Below are 14,726 nucleotides of genomic sequence, written 5' to 3'. Positions count from 1 at the left end.
GCGAAGGTAAGCCATATTTTTATAAATAAACCACAGTGTTGGGGCCCCTGGGTGGCTTGGTTGGTTAAGCATCTGCCTTCGGTTCATGATCTTAGGGTTCTGGGATCGAGCCTCATGTCAGACTCCCGGCTTGGCAGGGAATCTGCTTCTCCCTCTCCCTTTGCCCCCACCCCTGCTTGTGCTCTAATAAATAAAATCTAAAAACAAAACATAGTGTTAAACTAATCTTACCTCTGTAAGGTGCATCTCCTGAGTTAAATTCTGGTTTCCAGTGTGAGTCAAAGGATCTCTGTGTTTAAGCTAACAGGAGGCACGAGACTGGGTGGGATTTAAAACCATTTTGTGGCAAAAAAAAAAAAAAGAAGAAGAAGAAGAAGAAAGGGGAGGCAGCAAAGTCCTGAGGAAGCGAGGTGGGTTATCGCATCCATTTTCAGAGTCAGTACAGCAGCCTTATCTGTGTGGGAGTAGAAGGTTGCAGGACCCTCTTTAAAAATAATTCTGTGATCTAAAATGACTTTCCCCTGGTTTGTGTCCACCAGCTGGCGACAGCAGCGGCCCTGGCCCCAGGCTCCCGAGCAAGCACAGCATGTGGCCTCTGGGAGCGGAACCAGGGAGAGGCTGAGGAGCTGGAAGCCCCCTGCCCCCCACGACGGCAGCGGCAACACCAAGGGGCCATGGCTGTTCCTTCACACAGGTGGGCTCTGAGGCACCCACACAGGTAAGCCACCTCCCGGGGGCCAGCTGGGAGGCGCAGTTCTCTCCGCAAGCCGGAAACTCTGCAGACGGGAAACTGCGGGCACCACAGGGCCACTGCGGATCTTTGACAACTAACATAGTTTATACCAGTGTCGAGACTGCTGTCCCTGGACTTCTCAGTCAGCTTTCTAGCACCCCCACTCCCCTGAACAGAAACTCTCCAAGACCGAGAGTGCTTTTTTGTACAATTGTTTATACAAATTCAACAAAGGTAAAACCGCATCAGGGAAGGTCTAGGAAAACAACACCTTACAACAATGGCACTTATGAAGGCATAACTTTACAACTAGGAAAACAGCCGTGTTATAAACCTTGAACGAGAACTCAACTCACTTCAAAGGAGAGAAAAAAGGAAAAGAAAGGCTATGTTGGATCATTTATTCTACTTCTTGACCCACTGTATAAATTAGATCCGTGTAGAATACAAGAGCTCATGCTGGCGCAAAACTCTCCTGAGTGCAAAGGCTGAAGTCTGAATTTTAAAATTTTGAGAAATGGGTGAATTTTATACAGAGGAAACTTGGCAAAGTGTCTTACTTCGACTATAATTAACATATATCCACATGCTTGTGTAATTCTTGACGACGTACAAAGCAGGCTCTCAACTTCCAGTTAAACATGCTTTTAATTGGAAGGTCTTCGCCTGCTCTGCCAGATCTGGGCACGTGTATAGATGGATTATTTGTGTGGATGAAGTACAGGTTCAGTTCTCTCCTACCTTAGGAAACCAGGGAAGTTGGCAATCTCAAAACAATAAAAACACAGGTATGCATTCAAACCTTGCATAAATAACTTTTAAACAATTTGTACAAAAATAGTTCTGCATAATGTAAGATGTAACAAAACCAAACAAACAAAATATGTCACGACGGCAGCAGATGTGGCGTGTGGTCCGCTGAATGTCGACACCGACCCCCGGAGCTGCAAGGAACAAGGTGTCCAAAAGGAAAACCCCACCACCCACGAAATTCCTAAGCTCATGCTTCAGGAAGAGAATTTCTTCAGTCTGTCCTCCTCTCCAGCGGGAATGTCTTCTTGGTAAAGGCCGCTTTAGAAATGGTCCAGAAAGCAGTGCGGTTGTCATTCAGAGGGACCGAAGGGGGAGTGTCCAGTTCACTCCTCCCCCAAACAGGAGCCGGACGGACGGCTTCTCCCTCAGCAAGACTTGCAGAATGGAATCGTGGGGTCTGTTGTTTCAAGTTCCAAATGGAAAATAAAAGCCCTAGTTTCTGTAAAGTCTTTTCCCCTCCCCTGCCAGGCTCCCTCCCCCTCCCCACCCCTTATTTACATACTTGTCCTTGGACTAACTCAGTTTCTGTAGGAGTTTTTCTTCCACTTGCCCAAACTGGACACTCACAGACATTTCAGCTATGAACTGCTCACAGCCTTCCTTGGTGACCTGCTTGCAGTACCTCAGGTCAATGTGACAGATATTTCCACAGCGTTTGAAGAAGGACAGGCACTGGTCAGTAACCTTATTGCAGTCTGCAGGGGAGAGGAGACAACACGAGGTGAAGGAAGTGCAGAGGCCAGAGGCCCCTCCCGCCCCCGCCAAACCCCAGCACCGAGCAATGAAGAAACAGGACAGAGCCCCTGAGCACTGTCCAGCCCCTCATGCCCTTGGGAAAACTGCACTTGCTGGAAAGCTCTCATTAAACGGGGACTGGTTCCATCTACCAATTATAAAGGTTAATGTATGCCTGAAAAGCGTTCAGACTTCCAAGCTTACCGTTGCCTCTCTGTATGTATAAACTAGGTCTTCTGTCCATGCTGTTTAACAAAGACCGGCTCACACAATATGTTAAATAGCTTGCTTTTCCCATCTAATTTATGGTCGATAACTACCTCCCGATCTATGTGATGGTGCACTTATCTGCTGATTCCCTACGGATCAGTTTGGGGAGCGGGGGCAGGGGGAAGCAAAGGGTGAGAGTGAGAACATCTGTATGGTCATCTTGGGCTCCTCTTGGCCAACACAGGCACTGGGGCTTTCAAGTGAGGCAGAGCAGGCTTGCGCGCCCCTTGCTAAATGCTTACCGGAAACCCGTGAAGACCAAGCTACTACCAAGGCTGGCGAGATTCTGTTGACAATGAGCAAACCCAGGATTTGGAGTCTTTCATCATGCCCTCACTTAAGAGACACACTCTTCTGCCCCTGCTCTTGTGAATTTATACTTTGCTTTTACCACCCTTTTTTGTTTTAGAGCTGCAGCCACAGTCGATTGGCCTCAATGCCAGTTAGAAGCCAGCTGAAGCTCAGAGAGCACCCCCACCCGGCAGATAGATTTCCTTCATCTCAGTGGCGGTCAGCCAGAGCCCTCTGTCCTCACTAGATCTGTACTTTCCCTTCTCCATTCAGGTAAGTCGGAATGAAAACCAGACAGGCAAACTGTCAAAATACTGACAGCCCTAGTGCAGGCCTCATGACTGTCCAAGTGCCAGGTTTGGAGGTGGCATAAAGAAGTAAACAAGTTTAGCCAAGTTGCAGGATACAAAATAAATACACAAAAATCAGTTGCATTTTTGTACACTAGCAATGAACAATCAAAATTAATAATTCCACTTACAGTAGCATCAAAAAGAACAAAATAAAATACTTCTAATTTAACCGACAAAGTGAATGACTTTGTACACTGAAAACTAAAAAAGTGCTTTAAGAATTTAAAGCTATACTGTGAAGTGTGTAAACCTGGCGATTCACAGACCTGTACCCCTGGGGATAAAAATATATGTTTATAAAAAAATTAATTAAAAAAAAAAGAATTTAAAGCTATAAATGGAGAGCTGCCCCATATTCATGGGAAGACTTAGTATTGTTAAAATGTCAACCCTGTTCAAAGCAAGCTACAGATTCAATGAAGTTGCTATAAAATACCAACATTTTTTTGCAGAAATTGAGAAATCCATCCTCAGATTCGGGGAGAAGTGTAAGGGATCCTGAATTACCAACACAGTCTAGAAAACACTGGAGGACTCACACCTCCTGACTCACTACAGCATGTCTTACTGGCACTAAGGTCATGCAGATGAAGAGACCAGAACCGAAACCCCAGATAGAAATTAAACCCCTGAATCTTCAGAGATTTCTGACAGGGTGCCACAACCACTTAGTGGGTAAAAGACAAACTTTTGAACAAACGCTGCTGGGAAAATCAGACCTTCTACCTCATACCATACACAAAGTTAACTCAAAATTATTTAGACCTAAAACTATATGACATTGGATTTGTCAACGGTTTCTTTGTTCTTTATTTCTTTTTTTTTTTTTAATTTTATTTATTTATTTGACAGAGAGAGATCACAAGTAGGCAGAGAGGCAGGCAGAGAGAGAGGAGGAAGCAGGCTCCCTGCTGAGCAGAGAGCCCGATGCGGGACTCGATCCCAGAACCCTGAGATCACGACCTGAGCCAAAGGCAGTGGCCTAACCCACTGAGCCACCCAGGTGCCCCTTGTTCTTTATTTCTAAAGACTTGGAGAGAGCACGAGCAGGGGAAGAAGCAGTCTCCCACTAAGCCAGGGCTTAATCTCAGGACCCTGGGATCATGACTGGCGCTGAAGGCAAACACTTAACCGACTGAGCCACCCAGGTGGCCCTGAATTTGTCAGTGGTTTCTTCCCACCACACCAAAAGCATAAACAAAGAGTCTGAACCAAATCAAAGTTAAAAACATTTATGCAAAGGTCATTATAAGAGAGTGAAAGTCCCAACACACAAGATGGGCAGAAGGATTTGCAAATCCTGTATCTGCTAAGGGATTCATGTCCAGAGTCTATATAAAAGAACTCCTACAACTTGGGCTGCCTGGGTGGTTCAGTCAGGCGTCCAGCTCTTGAGTTCAGCGCAGGTCAGTCATCTCGGTGGGGAGATGGGAGCCCTGCGTTGGGCTCTCCACTGAGCATGGCGCTTGCTTGGGATCCTCTCTCTGCTTCTGCCCATCCCCACCCCCGTTTGTGCTCGTGCTCTCTCAAAAACAAAACAACTACAACAACCAAAAACCCCACAACCTAGCTAATTAAAAAATGGGAAAAGGACATGAATAGACATTTCCCAAAGACGACAGATAAATAGAAAATAAATGAGAAAATGCTCAACATCACTAGGGAAATGCAGATCAAAATGCAGATCAAAGCCACATTGAGGGGTGCCTGGCTGGCTCAGTCAATAGGGCATGCGACTCGTGTGACTACTTAAAATAATATATATTTCAGGGGCGCCTGGGTGGCTCAGTGGGTTAAAGCCTCTGCCTTCGGCTCAGGTCATGATCCTAAGGTCCTGAGATGAAGCCCCACATTGGGCTCTCTGCCCAGCGGGGAGCCTGCTTCCTCCTCTCTCTCTGCCTATTTGTGATCTCCATCTGTCAAATAAATAAGTAAAATCTTTAAAATAAAAATAAAATAATACGTATTTCAAAAACCACATTGAGATATTACTTCTTACCCGCTAAAACGGCTCTAAAAAAAAATGATAGCAAAAATGTGGAGAAAATGTCAATAGGAATTTAACTGTGCAGCAGCTATAGGAAAAAATATAGCAGTTTCTCAAAAATAAAAATTAAACCTAGAATAACCGTATGATTCAGCTTGTCCACTGCTGGGTATATGCGCCTAAGAACCGAGAACAGGGATTTGTCCCCCATGGTCTCCTGGCAGCATTACTCACGAGAGCCAGAAGGGAGAAGCAAGCCAACTGTCCACTGATCAATGAATGAAGGAAATTTGGTATACACAGAATGGAATACCATTCAGCTTTAAAGAGGAAGGAAATTGTGACCTATGATAGAAAATGGATGAACCTTGAGAACATTCATTAAATAGGCCTCTCAACAAAACACTATGACGTAATTCCACTTTCGTAAGGTCCCTGAAGTCAAGTTCACACAAACAGTATGTGTATTGTGAGGGGCGGGGAGGAGGAGGAATGGGGAGTTCCTTTGTAGGTCGAGCTTCCGATGGGGTGAAGAGGAGCTTCTGGAGATGGATGGTGGTGATGGTGGTTACACAACGTAAATGCACTTAAATGCTAGCAACCTGTATGCTTAAATGGTAAATTTTATGGTGTTTTACCACAATTTTTTTTTTTCAACTTTGGAAGCTGGAGAAGAGAGAACAGTTGGGTAGATTTGAGAAAGCTTAACCTAAACTGGCTGAAGGGACAGCAGAGAAGCAGATTTACTCTATGAACACCCTCAAGGTTCCGGTAATGGAAGCAGCAATCACAGGAAATGGAGCTGAAGAAGGGGTCAGAGCCCCTCCGCGGCTGCAGAACACTAGAGTTTGAGTCTCTGATGGTGAGAGAGAAAGTCTCTGGTCTGGGCACCACCTGGCCCAGCAGGCGGGGGCACCCAGCCAAAATCAGGGTCTACGGGAACACTTACCTGCGGACTGTTGAGATCCCCCCAGCCTCCTTCCCTTGCCAGGCCCTACGACACCGGGCAGCTTAGCCCGCACCCTCCAGCTGGGAGGTCAAGAATACTTTTGGCAGCCCTGATCAGCTCAGGAGAAAAGTCTGGAAGATCTCAGATCTGGGCCCCCCACCCCCGCAAAAAAACCAACCCATGCTGACCACACACTGATGTCCACAGCCTCCGAACGCCCCCGAGTGGACAAGCACGCACTGACGCTAAATCCGAGGAGGCTGTCTCAAGAGGGCCACCGGCTTTTTATCATTAGTTAGTGTCTGAAGGAAAAAGTACACGCAGGGAGAAAACAATAAAACAAGGTCCTCAGGATGGATCTAAGAAACAGGAGCAGGAGCAGGCCTCTTTACACGAGTACAAAGAAGAGGAGAGGGCAGACGATGGGAAGGGGATGGAGCAGGAGGGTAGGAGTTCAGCGAATAAAAGAAAGCTCTAAAATTAAAAATAGAGGTTGAACCGTATGAAGCTGCCCATGTTTTGGCTGGTATTGAGCTACATTAACAGCAGCAATAAAAAAAACAGGGCGCCTGGGTGGCTCACTCAGTTAGGTATCTGACTCTCGGTTTGGCTCGGGTCCTCGTGATCTCAGGGTCGCGGGATCGAGCCCCGCACTGGGCTCGTGCTCAGTGGGAAATCTGCTTGTCCCTCTCCCTCTGCTCCTCCCTGTACTTGCTCTCTCCCTCAAATAAAAAGTAAAATCTTAAAAAACAAACACTGTATGAATTGTGTGATAAAGTTGGAAGAAAACTCCCAGAAAAGCGAGAAAAAAGATGACACAAAGATGGAAAACAGGAAGTAAAAAAGGCATCAGAGTACTAGTTAATAAAGAAAAAACAGAAGAAAAGGAAATTAAGAAATAATTAAAGGAAATTTCCCAGAACTGAAGGACATTTGTTTCTAGATTGAACGTGTGAGTGTCCTGGAAGAAAAGATTCAAACGAAGGCTCATCATCAAAAATTACCAGGGGTGGCTGTGTGCCTCAGTGGGTTAAGCCTCTGCCTTCAGCTCAGGTCATGACCAGGGTCCCCAAATGGAGCCCCACATTGGGCTCCCTGCTCAGCGAGGAGTCTGTTTCTCCCTCTCCCTCCCCCCTTCCTCCTTTGCTCTCTCAAACAAAATCTTAAGAAAAAAAAATTACAGATGGGACACCTGGGTGGCTCAGTCTGTTGGGCCACTGTTCAGCTTGGGTCATGATCCCAGGGTTCTGGATCGAGTCCCACACATTGGGCTCCTTGCTCAGCAGGGAGCCCGCTTCTCTCTCTCTGCCTCTACCTGCTTGTGCACGTGCTCTCTCTCTCTCTGGCAAATAAATAAAATCTTAAAAAAAAAATTATAGAAAACGAGAAACAAAGAAAATATCCTGACAAACTTCAGATAAGAGAAAATACTCACTGAAGGAAGAAGTATCAAATGGTTCTGGATTAGACTCTGGAAGGCAAAGAAAATGGATGGAGCAATGCCTCCCAACCTTCTGTAAAAACATGGTTCCCAGATCCAGCTGAGCTACCAATGTGAGGGAATAATCAATGTCTCAATGTCCTCCATGAAACCAGAGGAGCCAAGAAAAAATGTGGGATCACAGAAGGTGGGGACCCTACATAACACACAGACCAAGAAAATTTCCAGGATGGCAGTGGGACACTGTCTCAGGCTGACAGCTGGGACAGTAGGCAGGAGTCTGGAAGGAAGCAGATCCAGAAGGGAGGCCTCCTGCAAAAACTGGTCGGGGCCAGAGGGGTCTGTGTGGGGGCAGAACAGTACTGGAGTCTGGTGCAGAGTCTGCCTAGAGACTAAGCGAAAAAGAGGCCATTAACTCCAGGGGGAAAAAAAATGTGTGCAAGAGGGAAATGTACTTCCGATACGCTAGTAGCACAGCAGCGGACAGTCTTTCTGAGGCCGTAAAAACAGACTTAACTGTGAATTGGAAAGATAAGGGGAGGGGGAAGATGTAAGAGTAGGAGTAATCCTCGTGCTCTACACAGCAAGCTAATAAGCACAGAATGCCCGAGTGGAAAAAGAAAATCAAGAAACAGTAACGCAGGCTTGCTGTGTGCAAGCACAGGGACAGACTCTGGAAGAAAGAATTTAAGGTGGGGAGTGCGGAGGGAGCAGGGAGACAGTGGTGAGAATCAGGGGAAGAGAAGGGAAGGGCTGGCCTCAAATTCAGGCTAAGTAACAAAAGCTGGACCACGGACTTCACTCTGTCCCTAGAGCAGATCCTTCAAGTTCATGGATCCTGAGGCATGTCCGCTGTCATCTATTTTGTGCCACAGAGTTATTTTTATCATTAGTTATACTGATGGCAAGGGGAAACTTTTTTTTTTAAAATAAATTCTTTTTTTAAAAAGATTTTATTTATCAGATAGAGATCACAAGTAGGCAGAGAGGCAGAGAGAGGGGGAAAAAGCAGGCTCCCCGCTGAGCAGAGAGCCCAATGCGGAGCTCGATCCCAGGACCCTGGGATCATGACCTGAGCCAAAGGCAGAGGCTTTAACCCACTGAGCCACCCAGGCGCCCCAAGGGGAAACTCCTTAAAAAGAAACGAATCTGGGGCACCTGGGTGGCTCAGTTAAGCAACTGCCTCCCACTCAGGTCATGATGTCAGGGTCCTGGGATTGACCCCCCACATTGGGCTCCTTGCTCAGCAAAGAGTCTGCTGCTTCCTCTGCCTGCCTCTCCCCCTGCCTGTGCTCACTCTCTGTCAAATAGATAAAAATAAAATCTTAAAAAATACAAAAAAAAAGAATCTAAAAGAGATCGGCTGTAGAGGTTTGCCTCCGTGTACAGCACAGCTCTTAAGCAGAACGCAGCGACCTCTCTACTGAGAGGAAGGGAAGACCGTGGAAAAACAAATGCAGAAGCGGGTTCCTACACACACAAGCACGGCCTGGATGGCACTGCAGGGGAGGGCTTGCCCCGGGATCTCTGCCGCATGTAGGGCAGAACTTCTAGGATAGAGTCACCGCAGCACCCAGCCCTGCCCAGGACTAGAGCAAGAGCCGTCTAGGCCCTCCTCCGCGGGGCAGCTCCAGCATCCGTGTGAGACCACAAGCGGAGCCTGGAGCTGGGATCCTCAGCCCAGCAGGGCTCCCTCTTCTCTGTCTCCACAGGGCGGGCAGCCCTTGCCACCGAAACTCCCCAAGAAGGAGGAATGGCTTCCTAGGTAGAGAGTTCTCTAAATTCTCCAAATTCTCAAACCTCCCCATTCATCCTCAGATTGGCCCCGTTGGCAGGAAGGTGTGTCTACCAAGCGTGAAGTGAAGGTGTCCTTTATTAGTTAATTTCTGGAGGGAAAAAAGTGTTTTCTAGGTCTTGTGTAAGTCTTACATACACGATCTGACATCCTAAGCAACGAGATCAGACCTGGTCGAGCTGGGCGGAGACAGGCCGTGCTCTCTGTCCACCTCGCCACCGGTCACACCCCAGGGCCTTCCAAACTCACTCCAGCCCCACCAGCACGTGGACTGAGGATCCTGCAGACGCAGAACCCCAGCAGCACCAGCCGGAGAGTTTTCTCCCCTCCAAGAGGCCCCCAACAGCGGGTCAGGCGGGGAGCATGAAGTACAGACAACAGCCGCAGAAACCAAGCTTCCTCATGGGTCCAAGCCTGCCCAGCCCCTCTGCCCGCCGATGCCCTGCTCCCCTCCCTGCGGCGCAAGCTCGCTTGTCCGCACCGCCCCGGAGAAGCTCCGCAAGCCGGTATTCTGGGTCAGGAACCACGGCGCTCTGTTCTGGCTGCTACCAGCACTGTTTTTTGTCAGTAAGTACTACCAATCTGGCAATAACTGCCGTGTTTCATGTTTCTCCTCTAGCCGTGTGTCTGTCGTATTTACAGATCTGTCCTCCCCCTCACGCCGGGACCCTCCGAGAGCCGGCACATGAAGTATTTCCCCACAACTGTCCCCGTCCCCCAGGACCCCAAGCTGAGCCTGCCGGGTGCCCCCGACTGACCTGATAGGTTGATTTCAGTTAAGGAGTCCCGGGTGGTGGTGCCCACGGCAGTGAGCAGGTTGATGGACTGGTCGGTCACGTGATTACAGTAACTAAGGTGGAGCTTGGAGAGCAGGGGCATGTGGCGGATGATGAGCCGCAGGGAGGCGTCCGTGATGTCCAGGCCCGCTAGACGCAGCTCCACAATGTTCCGGAGCTTGCTCCGGTTGTCCATCTGACCTGAGGGGTCAGGAAGGAAAGAGGCAGCATGTGGACCCGATGGGGGAGATCTGCTCACACTGACCTAACACGGGAAGGCTGACCAGCCACATGTCACACTTGGGATTCACTTGGCCACTGAGTCTTTCCCCAAACTGGTTCCTACATTTAAAAATCCAGATTCCACAGCCAATCTCAAGCTTCTGCAGTCCTGAAAAATCAGAACATTTGGAAATACAGCCCATACTCTACCCCGCAGTGCTCGGCTCATCCAGGCAGGCCAGCACGGCATCTCCGGGTCACAGCACTTTCTCGTGTGAGCGCCAGGCGGGGAGCGATGGGCCTCACAACCCGGCCCAGGAAAGCTCCCTCTTGGGAGCTTGTCACTAACTACACTGACCCCCGTGCTCATGGAGGCTTAAAGCCAACAAAGTACAAATGAACGGAGAAGCGGTCAGATGCATGCCAAGACCCCCCAGTGGAGTCTCGGGTGTACAAAGAAGCCTCTGCTCTCATGCATCGTTTCTACGCCTCAAGATGCCGGAGAGCACATCAGCCGGGACAATCTCTGCATCTTCTGGAAAATGGCTGAGACCAAGAAGGCTTGAGAACACATGTACCGGATGGGGGTGGGGGCTGTGGTGAAAACCACATCCAACAGCACAGCCTGGTCACGCCGCTCCAAGCTGACCCCCTTGGGCACCCCCCTGGGCACAGCATGGGCCTGGCCACTCACCTGGCCTGTTATCTGTGGGTGGGGACAGGAGATCCCGCATCTGGGCATCCTTTAGTCCTTCTACCCACTGGACATCCAGGGTCCGGAGCAGTGGACAGCTAGAGCTACAGAGAGCTGAGACCGCGATCCATGAGCAGCCCGACAGCACCAGGTCTCGGAGCCCTGGGGGACAGAGGGGGCAGGTCAGAAGATGCAGCCCAGCCCCCACCACGGCACCTCTGGGGTCCCTGGCCCAGTGCTCACCAGGCAACCGGTTGATGAGCCAGCTCAGCTGTTTCTTGGAGATATTGGTCCAGCTGAGGTCCAGGGAGACAGGCTGCCGCCGGATGATGCCGCTCAGCATCAGGGGTGTGATGGACTTGCAGTGGTTCAGATCGATGCGGGTCCATAACCGCTTATCGCAGCACCTGGGGGCCAGGCCCAGCAGAGGAGGTGAGCCCCCTGCAAGGCTGTGGCAACTCCCCCCACGACCAAGTGTGGGGGTGGGAGGGGGCTCCCTAACTCCACCCTCTGGATCCTTTAACACCTATCCTGCCCACACCTGGGCACCTCTGCTCTGACTGCAACAGGCCCCCACAAAGATGCCAGGACCTGCTCTCCGCGAAGTATTTACTGGGAGCTCTACTACTCCCCCTACAGGCCACTTCCCACAACACCGCTCTAGGCAGACATCCTATGATGCCCTTTTACAGGTGAAGGTAAGTAACCTGGTAAAGGCCAGAAAGCTAAGAAATACCAAAGCTGAAATTAAGATCAGTAACTGGAACCCTTGCTTTGAACCTGGGCCTACCTCTTCAAGGACAAGGACTCCACCTGGTTCTTAGCTCATCCTCCTAGAGCTGAACCAGGCAATCAGCTACCGCTAACCTCTTCTAGAAGACCAGCATGACCAGGTTGTTGTAACCACCTGGAACTCTTTGAGAAGAATTAAGCTGGACTGAGCTTAGAAGGAAAGAAAGATCATCACGGGGGACTAAAGTGGGGACACATAGCACACATGTGCTATTCCTGGTCTAGTCTAAGCCTGAGCCTGGAGCCCAACACCGGGCCAGTCCCTCGATGCCTCCCCAGCCAAGCTCTGCCAGCGCCCTCACCAGCGGTTCCAGGTCCTGCAGACCCGCATGCAGACACACAAGTCTTGGTGGCTGAGGTAGCTGAAGACGGCCATCCACACCTCCCTGTGCATGACATGGGCCGCCCCATCGTCCAGGGGCAGTGAGTCAGGCGGGGGGCTGATAGGGGGTGGCCGAATCACATGCCGCTCCATCTGGATGCACTTGGGCGGGGACACAGAGGGAGGGGGCCGGGAGATGACACGGGGTGGGCTGCGTAGGCCAGGCCCCAGCTGGTGCCGCAGCTCCCGGGGAGGGCCAGTGAGCCCCTTGCTGAAGCGGTGGGGGCGCTCGCAGAGGCCCAGGGGCCGCTTGGGCTCCTCGCTCTCACTCTCGGGCTCTGACTTGATGGGCTGGTGGTTCTCGTTGGCCAGGCTGTTCTCCGTCTTCTGGATCTCTTGGTTCAGCTCCTTGCTCAGCTCCTTGCTCAGCTCCTTGGTGGGAAGCCGCCTTTTCCTGCGTATCTTTACCTTTTTCTTCTCCTCGGGGCCCTCTGCCCCCTCGGTGCTGGGCCCCGCGGTGGGGGAACTGGAGCGGGAGTGGTCGCTTTCCCGGGCCTTGGGGGGTGCCTCAGGCAGGTCATCCTCTGGCTCCTGCTTGAAGCGCCGCAGAGGCTTGTTGGCAAGAGCCATCCGGTCCTCCGCGTTCTTCCAAGACCGCCGCTGAGGGAGGAGGGGGAGCAAGGGCAGCTAAGCCCCTAGGCTCAGGACTATACCCACCCAGGCCTCTCCACCCTCCCTGGCAACACCCACTGACCCAAGGGCAGGCGTGGGGGGAGGGGAAGACAGGAGAATGGAAGACGGTACCTTTTTCCTGAAAAGCTTATCTTCTTTGCCAGGTTTTAGCTGTCACAGGGAAAAAAGCATGTATATCTTGCTCCCATGGTTCATGGGATTTGGACCCCTCTACCCCCAACCCCACCATGAGTCCACAGTCTCTAGAGAAGGGGCTGGAGAATCACCTTCCCCGCAAATCCCATCTACTGTGACTGAAAGACAGTGGGCCCTGCCTGCTGCTTTTAAGAGAGAAGTTGGAAGGGGATAAGCATGGTCAAGCTGTTCCCACCCAACTGACCTCCCACCCTCAGACAGACCCTGAGATGTGCACTGGCCCACTGAGGTCGGACTTGGCCCTGGGAGCCAGTCCTGGAGGCAGGGCCTGCGGGGTTCCCAGCAGAGCCTTAATGGCTGGAGCTGGGAAGACAACCAGGCGCCACCTCGTGGCCGAAGTGGGAAGGGCAGGTGGGCGGAGCTGGCCGCCAGAATCCTCCGAGGTTCCTAGACCCACAGGGCTTCCCCGCGGCAGCCTCAGCTTCCCAGGCCCCACGCCAGAAGCACGAGCCAGCCATCCGCGACTGGGGCCTGGGACGCTGCGGCGCGCACAGATGCCTCGGAGCGGCCACGGCAATGGGCTGGAGGACGGGGGGGGGAGGGAGGGGGGGGGGGGGGGGGGGGGGGCCCGGGACTCACAAGTCCCCAGGACCTTAGGAGGGCGGGGCGACGTGGGAGCACCTGCTGCTGGAAGTAAGTGAGACTGGATCTCCACCAGGGGCTGAGGCTGCTGCCTAGAGGGGGCCTCGGCGAGAGGTGAGAGGAGGAACCGGGGGACGTTTGAAGCGTCGAGGCCTAAAGGGGTGGGAAGAGGAGTGACTCGCTGGTTTCCCCCTCCTTTCTTTGGGCCGGGTTCTCAGGACTTATGTGACCTGCTCAGGGCAGCCAGAGGCCAGGCCCCCGAGCTGTCCCTGCTGCCCGTCCCGCCCCCGCCCGTGCCCGTGCACCCCACACCCGGGACCAGCCAGGCCACCCCTCGCTGCCCGCTCCTCCCAGTGCGTACTCGCTTGCGTCCACTCAGCTCTTGGGGCTTCTCGTATTTCCGCTTCCTCCTCAGGTGCACGTCGTCTGACTTTCGGCGCAGGATGCCGTCCGGGGGCACCTTCTTGGGGTGTTCGTCTGACCTGCGCCGAGGTGCCTCCTCACACTCACTCCTCCGCTTGGCAGGCTCCTGCCCTTCCTTGTTGTCCCGGTTCATCTTCTGCTCCTTGAGCAGGGAGCCGGGCAGGTTGGAGGCATACTTAAAGCCAGGGCCACGCTTTTGCTTGTAGGCCAAAAAGAGAGAAGGAACAAACCTACTGTATATCTTTGGACTTGCCCCACTCCGGGAACCCGCAGCACCTCACTGGCCGACAATGCAGGGACAGGGTGCATCTGGCAAGGCCAAGGCCCGCCCCTCCCAGGCTGACCCCTGGGACTTGGAGCCCGACACTCACTTTCCCGGTCTTGCCGGCGTGGTTACACTTTGGACACTCCCAGCAGTTTGGAAGCTCATCGTTGACTACGCCCTCTGATTCCTTAATCTGCAAAGGACACACGCCAGTCAGCAAGCAGGGACCGGGCCAGTCAGCAGGCAGGGACCGGGCAGAAGATGCCACACCTCCAGCAGCAGCAACAGCACCCCCCCCCCCGCCCCCCGCAATGGTATTTCTAGCCCATCCCTGACCAAGAGAAAACAAAGCTGGCTAAGACAGGCGGCTCTGGATTCTGGCCAGCAGTCAAATC

The 14,726-nt window shown here is 51.8% G+C and overlaps 1 protein-coding gene across 9 annotated transcripts in view; it reads right to left on the bottom strand.

The window, feature by feature from the left end:
• Window positions 1–936: 936 nt before the first annotated feature.
• The window catches only part of KDM2B (lysine demethylase 2B), a 122,897-nt gene continuing 109,107 nt past the window's right edge, over window positions 937–14,726 (bottom strand). For 3 of the 9 annotated variants that reach the window (XM_059408369.1, XM_059408371.1, XM_059408373.1), the window contains exons 15-23: window positions 14,438–14,524; window positions 14,005–14,265; window positions 13,683–13,796; window positions 12,978–13,016; window positions 12,154–12,833; window positions 11,303–11,466; window positions 11,060–11,221; window positions 10,126–10,344; window positions 938–2,241 (exon numbers count right to left, since the gene is read on the bottom strand). In XM_059408369.1, the coding sequence (XP_059264352.1) occupies window positions 2,060–2,241; window positions 10,126–10,344; window positions 11,060–11,221; window positions 11,303–11,466; window positions 12,154–12,833; window positions 12,978–13,016; window positions 13,683–13,796; window positions 14,005–14,265; window positions 14,438–14,524 (1,908 nt within the window). In that variant the 3' untranslated portion in view covers window positions 938–2,059. Of the gene's footprint in view, window positions 2,242–10,125; window positions 10,345–11,059; window positions 11,222–11,302; window positions 11,467–12,153; window positions 12,834–12,977; window positions 13,017–13,682; window positions 13,797–14,004; window positions 14,275–14,437; window positions 14,525–14,726 lie in introns of all 9 variants that reach the window. The other 6 variants (XM_059408368.1, XM_059408370.1, XM_059408372.1 and 3 more) reach the window with 5 other exon arrangements.

Source organism: Mustela nigripes, chromosome 8 (genome assembly GCF_022355385.1).
Source record: "Mustela nigripes isolate SB6536 chromosome 8, MUSNIG.SB6536, whole genome shotgun sequence".
NCBI classification, from domain to species: domain Eukaryota; kingdom Metazoa; phylum Chordata; class Mammalia; order Carnivora; family Mustelidae; genus Mustela; species Mustela nigripes.
This window is presented reverse-complemented; position numbering and strand designations above follow the sequence as displayed.